This window comes from Meleagris gallopavo, chromosome 7, assembly GCF_000146605.3.
Source record: "Meleagris gallopavo isolate NT-WF06-2002-E0010 breed Aviagen turkey brand Nicholas breeding stock chromosome 7, Turkey_5.1, whole genome shotgun sequence".
Lineage (NCBI taxonomy): Eukaryota > Metazoa > Chordata > Aves > Galliformes > Phasianidae > Meleagris > Meleagris gallopavo.
Genome location: NC_015017.2, coordinates 5,507,404 through 5,519,281, shown reverse-complemented (window position 1 = coordinate 5,519,281; position 11,878 = coordinate 5,507,404). Strand labels below are relative to the sequence as shown.

At 39.2% G+C, this 11,878-nt stretch overlaps 1 protein-coding gene across 1 annotated transcript in view; it reads right to left on the bottom strand.

The window, feature by feature from the left end:
• ZNF804A (zinc finger protein 804A) overlaps positions 1–11,878 on the bottom strand; it is a 36,950-nt gene that overhangs the window by 21,985 nt on the left and 3,087 nt on the right. The window contains exon 2 of the mRNA XM_031554278.1: positions 8,077–8,220. Within this exon, the coding sequence (XP_031410138.1) occupies positions 8,077–8,220 (144 nt within the window). The remainder of the gene's footprint in view (positions 1–8,076; positions 8,221–11,878) is intronic.

Genomic DNA, 11,878 nt, shown 5'->3' with positions numbered 1-11,878 from the left:
AAGCATTAAAAAGTGGTTTTTTTTTCATTTAATAGATTTTTGTCATTTCTCTGACTTTCAGTGACAGAAAAGTGGATGCAGGTTACATAGAGCTAACTTTTTGCATGAACTCTTGGTAGCATTAGCATATCAAGATGACAGCAGCATGAGAGAAGCAGGAAGCTGGGCATTTAAAAGTAGCAGCATTAATAATGAATGAGCTTGAATTAATATTATTCATTATTTATATTATGGTGTACCATGGGTTTCAGTCAGTTCTAATTTAAGAAAAGATGCAACATGCTGTTGTTTCCTTCAAGGAAAGAGAAGGATGCCTGCAAGAGAGGCAAAGACACAAAGCCCAGCTGTATTTATGTTGTCTTCTGCAGGCAGAAAGTCTTAAAATAAAGAAAGAAACAAAAATAATTCAGCCAAAAGACAGTAGCACTTTCTATAATTTGATGTTAAACCACAACTCTTCTGCCACATATGGAGTCTTTGGAAGGAAATAAAAGGTTCTTTGCAGAATAATTGAGGTTTGTCACAAGGATGCTTGTCTCGAGCAGGCATAGATGAAAGCCTAGTGAGAAACTAGGGCTATTTCTCAAATAACACCATATGGTATCCTTGAAATGAAGGAAGAGGCTGGGCTGAATTCAAAACAGGACTTATGGGAGGAGCACACTTCTAATTTTCTTTTCCACCAACACTTGAAACCTTCTTAAACAAGGGCTGCTGTCCGTCTGTTGGCAGAGCTCAGGAGCAGCCGCAGTACTGCTCTTTTGAACCATCCCTCGTTCCAAAACTTTTATGTGCTGTGTGAGGGTGGGGAAAGTTCAACTTAGTGAGTTGTTCAGATCTTTGCTAGACAATTAAAATTGTAGCAGTAACTGAGAAATAAAAAAATCGAGACCTACTAACCGCTGAAGCTCACAGAGAACAGGCTCTGCAGTTAGACTGTTCCTAGAAAAGGGGAATCACTTGTATGTATGCTGCCTGTCTACTCACATCTCCTTCCGAAAGACAACACAAATCACAATGTTGTGTTCCACTAATGGGTGAGAACTACAACTTAAAAAAGAACAAGCTCATCTTGAGAGGTTGGAATTTAATACATTACTGTCAACGTACATCTGTCTTTCATTTAAGAAAACTTAGAACTTTACTGTAAATAATATTCTTTCCTTGAGTTCTGTGTTATTATTAGTTTGCCTCCAAATATTCTGAATTCTACTTGATTAGTTTCAGGACAGCAATGGGATTGCCTTTGGAATTCGAGAAAATTACAGAAAATGTATTCAAGTTGATTGGTTTGAACTTTGCAGCCACAATAACACTTAAGTAAGTTTGGGAGAGCGATTTTGTTCAAGAATGAATGACAACAAAAAAAAGAATATTTTTCTTCCAGATAATTGCTTGGCTGATCTACAGCCTGACACAACAAAGCATGTGATAGGAAAACTCTCATTTGATCTCAAAAACTGCATAAGTCAAGGTATCAATCATTTCTCTCCATTGGAATATTTTATGCCAAAGTATGCATTACAATATGCAGGCTGCTTCAGGAAAGTGCTTCCTATTTTCAGATCTCAATTATTATCTTCATTCTTATCTTCGTGCTGAATAGAAAAAAGAATTTTCTTTTGTAACAACACTGGCCAAGTAGCAGATACCTGATAAATACTGATATAGCAAAGCTAAGTTTAAAACTTGCCTTGACTTCAGCTGATTTACACACAGAACGTTTCATGCACTGATGAAATTCAACTGAATGTTGATGAAGCTCAACTAAAATATGAGAGTATGACTTTCAATAACACAGTGAACCACACAACAGTGGAAATGCATGCTGGGGAGATAAATGCACAGGATGTATTGAGTACATCATATTTCACTGTATCTCCCTCTGTGGTTTCTTTTAGACTAGTTATATTCCCAGTGCACAGGTTTTATGTTATAAAAAAATTAAAATAACTAAAAGTTCAAAAGCCAATATATGATGGAAACCGAAGCACTTTTGGCAGGGACTGCACCAGGACATTTAACAGTGATCTGAGTGACACACCTGTGCAGACACACCTGAGGATGACACTTGGGCAATGGGTGGATGAATTATATTTGTGTTTATTTTGCACAGAGATGTTCTATCAGTTATTTAACAGCATAAGGACTGACAGGGATATTGAAAAGGACAGAGGATGCAGTAATTCAAGACAGAAAAAATGAGATAAATCAGAGTAAACACCAAGTTTCTAAGCTCAGAAGGGGGTGCAGCTGAGTAGGGCTAGTTCTGTATTAAAGAAAGGGCTTCTGGTGGAACCACGAGTACCAGCACATGGGGGTTAATATTCTGTTTGCAGACTATCTATGGGACCAGGCAGAGTATATGTTTTTCTACAGTAATTATGTTTGTTCTAAAACACCTCTTTGGGGAAAATAAGTCAATTGCAGTATAGAATTTCCTTTTATTAAAAAAAAAAAAGTTATAATTGTCAATAGTTATTATACTTAAATACATTTTCTTTGGTAGGTAAGAAACAGAAGGCTGGTTAGCAACAAGACTGAATTCTGCAGTATTTACTCAAGAATACTCTGAACTTAAGTGTCAGTACATGTTTGGAGCTGAAGAGTGTCTAAACATTCCCTAACAGAAAAACTTGCCAAGGAGCCGATTCCTAGAATTACATTTTACGGGTAAAATAAAAACAGGAGGGAAAATAAATCAGCTTTTTCTTTCGTTCAGGAAACAGAATAGGAAGATCCTCCTCAAATAAATTCAGCCATTGCCAGCTAACTCTCAGACATCACCTACTTAACTTGCAAACAGGCTCTGCCATCCCAGCTGGCACCCAGGCGCTGCCTTGCCCCAGGCACCCAATGCCAGCAGCACAGCCCCAGGGGCACTCACAGCACAGCAGGGCTCTGCAGGAGCAGCTCACCTCTTAGCCAGTCAGCCACCAAGACAATCCCCTTGGACAATCCTCTCCGGTGTTATGCTGTGAGTATGTTCTCATACTTCCACACAGCAGCGATCCTCCCTTATATTCCTATTTTTGGAAAAGGAGGAGGTGTTTTGTGGTTGTGTGTGGGCTACAAATGCACATGTATCTATAAGAACACACAGATGAATGTTTGTTGGTGTTCCCTTCATATTTAAAAAGAAATGAAAAGATAAGCATCTTTTCCTAAGGGAAAAAATTCAATCCAGGCAGAAATGAAAAATTATGTTCTGTGAGTGGGAAATAACATTTAGAAAGAGCCAAATACTCATATAAAATCATTTAAATCCTATTTTATGCCTGCTTCACTTTGAGAAAAGTTAAGATTGCCCATAAAGGCACACAGTGATATCACTGCCTTCTAACCTGAGAAAAAAGCTGAACTAAAGGAAGAAACACACAATTTCTCCATTCCTGGAAGCTTGACCACGAGAATCCTGACTGTTTTCCAGACTGATAGTTCATTGGGCACACAGCAGAGAAAGCACACAGCAACGTACTGCACTCGCAAGGAAAGGAAAAGATATTGCAATAAGTGCTGCAGGAAGGGGGCTTTGTTCCTCAGCCCCCCAGTCCAGTGGGTTGGCACCTGGAGATCCTTGCCTTCTTCTGTTCCATGTGGGCCCAGCTGGTGATCAAAGAAGGGTTTCTTTCATCGTTTGAGGATGTTGATGGCCATGAGCACTCCCCCATGACCTTCTTGTCTGCTCTGTTATCTCAAACATCCCCTTCTGGCTGGGCTCAGTGTGCACTAAGATCCAAGCAAACGCAGTGCTACCGCCAGCAGCAGCGAGTTATGTCATATACATACAACATGCTTGTTTTGCTTATGCAGTAACTCCTAAGAATGTCTTTTGAAGCTCTTAAGGCTTTGTTCTGTACTAGAATAAAACTCTTTTTTGACACATTGCTCAGGAAGAAGACGTCTTTTTGAGAATTATTGTTTCTGTGCTTCTAAGATGGTATATAATGTGTTGTCTTAGTCTAATCCAAATAGCTTCAGTGGGACTCAGCCTGCAAAGGGCAGCCTCGAAAAAGCAACCTAAGATACTACTGCCTCCCAGTAAACATCTTTCTCTTCAGCAACTGTGGGGACTGAGCTGCTGCAATCCATGTTTTCACCTATTTAAATTATGTTCCTCCTAACCCAACACAAACAGATGGGAACGCAGGCCAACTAAGGGGCAGAAAAGCCCTATTTCTCTCACGTAATTCTGTTGCTTTGAAGTTACAGAGAATAAAGAGCAGTGAGGCATATTAAGATCAGTCTTTACCAGGACACAGCTTCCACTGTCAACCGTCCACTTGCCCAATTTCCTGTGGTCCCCATGAGCACTCCAAGAACTAAGACATTCTTTCAAGCAGCTTTTGTTTTCCTATCTGAAATGTCCATATAATTGAAGAGAGCTACACGTGTCGCATAGGCAAACAGAACATCTATTCTGAGGATCACACACTCAAGATGATCAAAGGTCAGATTTTTGATGGGCTGCAGATTAATGTTCTCCGATCTACTTGGCATTAACTCTAAAACTGTGCAAAGAAGAAAAACGAGTAAAGGAAAATGTACACACTGTGGCTGAGATACAGAACAATGGTATCTAGTAATTTAGTCTTCCTCTATAATTTCTACTTTAGTATCTCCATAAAATTTTAAATACATTTTTAGAGCGAGAAGATCATTTTCATCCAGGGAGAGAGTTTTGCAACACGACCTCTGATTCTGGGTGAAAAGTTTCCTGCTAATAATTTACTTAACTGATTCTATTTGCATACGTAGATGCAAATACATTGAGACTCTTCAGTACAGCATTTTTGTTCTGGTACACAGAAAAACAGTGCAGGGAAAGGAAAGTACATCAAAACCCGGTGTGCTGCTATGATATTAGGTGATAAATCAGGTCTGGGATGGAGAGGAAGACTTTCACATTCAAGAATAAAAGCACTTTGTTCTGGCAGCAACAAGCCTCTTGAGGAGTGATGGATGCAGGAAACCCAGCTGTGTGATCCACTGACAGGACAAAACAACTCACCGCCTCCGAAGGGCTACGAAAAGACGAAGGTCATTCACAGCTTTACACTTGCTGCTCTGCCACATTTATCAAAACAGCAGCATTTCAAGGAGCATGGGCAGCATTTTTTTTCCTATCCTGTGTTAATACAGCATTTCAGAAAGCTCTTTGTATGCTTCCAAATGCTTAAGGAAATGCATAAAATTATACAGATGCTTTTGAGTCCTCAGATGGGTCTCAAAACCACAATCCATTATTTTAGATCACCATTATCAAACAGGAATTCTCTCATTAGTACACTGAATAATACAGGTTCAGCCTTTGTCACATGTCTATCTGAATTGGGCCCAGAACACTTTTCGTTGTAGACACCTATATTCAATTTTATTTTATTTTATTTATTTATTTATTTATTTATTTGGTCCAGGCTTTCAAAGCAAACAAAGAATTTCATTTTTCTTCATTACCACTTTTCAAGTTGCTTTTCCAGGACTATTTCTTAAAGCTAGAGATATTACTCTCCCAACCATACTGTCAAAGCTAAGACAAAGAAAGCACTAACAGAGGCAGGTGCAGACCCCTATATATTGGTCTGAACTCCTCCAAGTTCTAGGCAATAAAATTAGTTTTGCTCTACCCTTTATTTCTGGTCTGGTCAGATGGATCTATATGAGTGCAGAAGCTATATTAGACAACAAATCAAAGCACAAGCAATTCCTGACAGTGTGGGGTTCCCAATCCAAAAGGCAATTTTACAGTTTATTATTAAGTTTTGTATTTTAATCCTGGATATTTACTGTGCTAGAAATCTTTGAATTTTTAGAAAATAAGGACAATAAAATTGAGAAACAGATGTGATGAACACCTCCTCAGAGGAACTACTGCATGGCTGACATGTGTGACAAAAGAGTGCTTGGTTAGGATTAAATAAGGCTTTTCAGAAGGGCTGGGATGAAATCAGGTGGACAGAGGTTTCAGCCACTTGATTATATGAGGGACATCGTGCTGGGAGCAGAAAAACAGAACTTACTGCACGTGCTTACAGTTATTCTGGGAGCACAGGAAACTTTTATTTTTTTTAATAAGTGGTTCCCCTTACCTGCTCATAATTAGTAGAAATGTGTGACTGAATGGGAAAGCTAGAGACAAGTAAGAGGCAAAACCCAGGTCATCTGTTCATCTCCCACAGTAAACTGCTGGAAAACTTCTACCACTGAGTTAGGAATGTTCACAACAAAATCAGAAACAAAAATCCTACAGCAGCATCTGCAAATGGCTCTAGCAAAATGAGGTTGCTCAGAAATAAAGACTTGACATTAAATCCTTGAAAATCAGAGAGAGGCCATCACCACACCATTAGCTACCTCCTTTTTCACTGAAATACAGGAAGAGGAATGGCTAGCTCTTATCACAGCAATCAAAGCCACAAAAGAAAATGCGCCAGAAGGGTTAAACCTGACTTAACATCTTAATCTCAGGAATCGATAGCCTTATTTTCTAGTAATATTACAGAAAATGTTCTCTTTGTCCAAACGAGCACCCATACAACTTGTCCTGCTGGAGAACTGGCCACCTTTGTCTGATTTCCCATCAAAAAGAGGGAAGTTGTGATTATCTTAGGTAGGAAGAGGATGGCTTACTCAGTTTCACCAGCTAAGATAACACATGCCAACACTGACACCCCAAGCCACCACTCAAAAGGTACAGGAGCTGCCACACTCCTCCAAATGCTGCTGCTGCAGTCCCAGCATCTCCTGTCTAAAACAATTAAAAAGAGAAGCAGCTGTGTGAAACACTGAAGTAAGTCTGATATCTGACCTCAGTTTCAAAGTACATTTTCATCAATACTGAATAGGCAGAGAAGCAATTACTGCAATCTTCAGGATCTCATTATTTGAAAGTGTTTCAGAGCAGCCTGAAATTCCTAAGAGAGTTCACGTGGGGAAGAGTCTGCCCATCTCTTTTTCCCCTGCCTTCCATAAATGAGGTGATGTTGTGTGATGGTGCCTGAAGGACCAGTTCCAGCTGTACTTAAAGTCAAAATACTTACAACTCATAATAAACATCTCTAGGATGCAATGAAGTTACCTACTAATTTCTGTTCTAATATAGCTTTCCCTCCAGTTTCTCATACATTCCTGTAGCTGATGAGGTCCGCAGCTTCGTAGTTCGCAACAATGAATCTAAAACTCACAATATCTAAAGCTGATAGCATCTGAAAGAAACTGCAGGAGATTCAATTAGAATGAAAAGCGATCGATTCTGATCCAGAGCCTTATGATTGCACCAGATAAAAACAAAGATAAAGGATAATTACCAGCTAATTGAACTAAGTAGAAACTTCCTGTATGGTTATACCATTACATATCCTTTTGGCAAAGTCAAGACGTGCTGCATTTTCCTCTGAACAGTACACTGCTGACCACTCTGCAGACCATGAGGCTGCAGTGGCATGCTGCTGCCTTACGAGACAATTGCATTGCCTCCTCCTTTTATGTCATAAAAGCAGGATACAGGACTTGGAGGTGCAGTGACAAAATGTGGCAGTAAAACTGTAAATTCCAATGTTTAACACCTAACACATATTTTATTGTGAACCGAGCCAGAAACTTTTCATTACGAAGGCTTTTTAAACTCAGCACATTTAAGGAAAATTATAGCCCCTTTCACACAGATGCAGCTCTGAAAAGAAAGTTTACCAGAAAGTATGCCAAGCTTCGTATCCACACCTGTTCCAACACAAACGCTTCCCTGTAATCTCTTAAATACACCACTGTACTTACTGACATGCAAAATTAAACTGAGGACAAGTGAATCCTACATTTACATTTTTTTTGTTATTTCTTGTACCTTTTTACCATTTAACTGTTTGCATTTCCTTTAGAGCGTTCCCCACTCCTTATGTCTCAGAATTTTTGGCTGTGAAACATTCAAGTTACAACTTGTTCCTATGAAAACTGCCTGCTTTTTTCCAGAACCTGACATCTGATGACTGTGATTTTCAAGCCATCCTGAAGGACACTGAAACAAAAAATGTCAACATTCCTGCTGGAACGAAGTTTAAACAGTGAGAAGATTCCTCTTACCTGTTTGTGAGCGTGATCGTATGAGTTAATGTGATTGTCAAACTCCTGGTGTTTATAGTACTGCTTGTCACAGAGTGCACAGTAGAAGTTGGCTTTCAGATCTTCCAGGGCTTTTGCTATCGTGTTTTTCTTTTCAGCATAATCCTGGAGGGGAATGGAAAAGTAATTTTAGTATATTCCTCTGATGCTGCGAATGGATTTTGTGCTTTGCAGTTAATCATATTTGTAAACATTTACACACTTCCGCAACTAAAAGCCTTCGCATATTTGCTGTGTTACATTGCACATATTTACTGTATCTGCTGAGAGGCTCAGGATTTGCACACTTCAATTTGCTATTCAGTTGCCTGCTCCCCTCGGGGCTCTGTCAGACATTAGACTACAGATGGATTTCCTCAGGTCCTTTCCAAATACAAATATTTATCGCGCTGAAGGTTATTTTCCAGTTAATTTCTACCAAAGACTCGCTGTTCAGATGACCTGGGAGGTAACATGCCTAAGCAGAATAATCACAGAGACACAAACTCCAATAATTGAGTTAGCAGACTTTTACAATGAAGCGTGCTTCTTAAAAAGGAAATGAAAAACCTCAACTGTGTCTCTCTGAGCACAGAAACACATGAAAACATGATGAATTCTTTCATAGCTAAGAGTTAATGAATATCTTCCAAAGCTCTGTCATCCAGCATTAGAAGGAAAGACCCACATCTCCATTTACCATACATTAGCAAAAGCATTTAAAACAACCTTGCTTATTATTTATGAACGAGTTCTATACAAGCAATATTTTTCCTTTCCTGAATGCATTGATGACAACATGGCAAGTTCTGAAAGAGCATGGAAATGGTCTGTCATCAAAAATTAGTTGAGCACCGGTTACACATTCAACATGTCGACTTCAGTGAAATGCCTCCTGCTTTTCTGCTTTTGACAAGTCTTAGAACTGCATGCTGAAGCCCCAACTGCTGCAAACACAGTAAAATATAAATATTTTACACTTCGAAATATATCCATGCTGTATGGAAACCTATCCTGGAAACTCTGCCATTGGTTTTTAGTAATAGCTACACGAAACTGTAGGTTTTAAATCACTTCAAGCATTACTAAGATGCCTGTGTTTAAGAAAGCAGTAGAGAAAACATATTAAAAGCCTCTAAGGACAGAGGCTCCCTTGAAACAACTCAAAAGTACTTCTCACAGTCTGCAGAGGGACCCTTTTTATTTTTACTGGTTTTTAGAACAAAACAAAGGAGAAAACTGTGGTTTCAGGGGATTATTATAGTACATATGATAATTGAAAATTAAAGCAAAAATACGGATTCTAATACAAGAGTAGTGAAATAAACAATCATTTCTCTTGTATAAAGATCTCACAACATGTTCTCAAGCAGAATTCTGCTAGTCATACTGATGTACGTAATAAAATTATGTAATATTGTTGGTGTTCCTCTTGAAATAAAGCACCATTTTTGAAACGCTTCTTATACAGCAGAACATAACCTGAATGGGATCTGTGCAATTGTAGCTGACACACACAATGGATCCCAAATGGAGTCCAGACATGAGAACCCTGTGAAAACTGTACTGCAAAATAATAAAATCTCATCGTACCTGGAGTTCTTTGAGGGGGAGGGCTCATTTTATATTTCAATACCATCTAAAATAGATGCAAGTAAGCACAGGGAATACAACAGCAGAGTTTGATCTTGGACACAGGAGAGGAAAAAACAGGGTTTCTTTATGACAAGATTTGTATTTTTAAAGCCAGTAAATATTGGATGTTAGGAATACACAAATGACTGTACCAGATAAGATCAACTTCTTGAACCTAGTAAAGTTTTGTTGTGTATAACAAAGGTAAAGTGACCTTTAACTGAAGACTACACTATTCTTCACTTTGCTCTGGAGCCCAATAGACATTCTATTTATTCTCATATTGGAAGAGGTCACAAACATCCATTTTTATAATTCCTTTTGTCTGGGTCATTCATAATTATATACACCATATCACAACATCTCTCTCTGAACAAAACTCTTCTGGAGTATTCAGTCATCCCTCAGGCCCAGGTCATGCATTGCCTGCCCTGTCCTTTTTGCAGCTTCCAAAGCCTTTCCAGCTGTACTCTCTTCTCCAACTCTTTTATTACCTGTATCATCAGCTGCTGTGCAGTTTTTGGCTGGCAGGAGAAGTTTCTATTCAATTACTAACCTTCACTTGATTTGTTGAACAATGTGAAGTAAACGGGATGCGTACAAAAACAGCATGCAGTGCCTAGAAGAATGGGTTAAACACTGGCAGAAGACAACAAGAGGATACAGATGAACACAAGCACATTCACTAGTTGCTACAGGAGAACCTCAGTGGTGAAACACACTCTGTGATCTAAACATAGGCAAAAAGCATCATTAATTGTGGACATGGGGGATCGATCTGAAACAAAGTACTATTGTGGCAAAGAATTGCTAAAGAAATAGTAGCAGTGGTCATTTTTCCAAAATTTTGCCTTGCACCTGAAGCGATCATGAAACATGAAGTGTTTTCTTCACATTATCCCCTATGACTACCAGATGAAAATTACGTATTTTATTCCAACCTGCAGGAAACAATACTGAACCACCGCTCCAAACACCTGCGTTGATTTTTTTTAAGGTTAATGTTTCGGAGGATGAACAGGGAATGGAAAAAGGAGAATGCAGACAGATTCTCTGCTTGTTAAACCATTTGTATTGATTTGGAAGGGAGCACTGCCTTGGAAGAGGAGGCTTTTGCTAGCGCTATGAATTTCAATGAGGGACAGCTGCCCAAAAAATGACAGTAAGAGATGACAGTCCCTGGACCTTGATAGCAGCAGGCTATGGATTGCAGACGGGAATGACAGCAACTTGCTGGAAAGGAACATGCCAAGAGTAAAGCAGTGGCCAAAAACATTTAAAATGGCTAACTATTACCGGGCTTAGTCTCAGTTGCATCCAAAAAAATTTGCAAACCATACTGGAAGTTTTAAAAAGAACACTGAATTATAATTCATCTTGGTTGTGGAACTCAGAACTGAGTGTCACTTAGTTTCATTATTTTTTTCCTGAAAGGCTTATTATCTGAAAGCCTGTGGCTATAATTCACTGGAGCCATCTTTCATAATTTATATGAAAGATCTCTAATAAGTGCTCACATCTCTCAGCTGGCTTTATTTCTCTAAATCCATCTTCTCTACCCTCCAAATCTTTAAACCTTAAGTGCAAACGCTGCTGCAAGCATCTGACAAATAGTGCAAAGAGCAGGCTCCATCTGCAGAGGTGTCACCTGCAAAGGCAGGATGGGACCTTCTGCTGCCAATGCACAGACAGGAAGAAAGGAGGAAAGTAACAGAAGCATTTACTGCTTCCCATGGATAACTTTAGGAAGTTGACAGGATCCCTTAGTCTGGAGGATGTTTTTATGGAGTGCTATGTAGATTAAAGTCTCATATGTCTACTTTCTGTAGAAAGGTTAAGCAGGAAAAAGTGTAAGAATGTGAAATTATAAAACACCACCTGCACCACGCTGATTGCCACAGTGAATATTCTTACTTCACAAGAAATGTGAGCATGCTCTATTGCAGTAAACTATTTCACATTTACTGTAGACATAAAAGGGTCAGGCAGGCAGGCACTGCAAAGTAAAATGTATTACAGAAACAACCCCCTTCTTCCAGAGTATTTACTGGTACAGTCCTCCCAGGGAGGATCAGGCTGCTCTAGTCTGAACCTCTGGATTTGACCACATTAGACCTAAGTGATGTCCTACAGTATCCATGCTTCACCA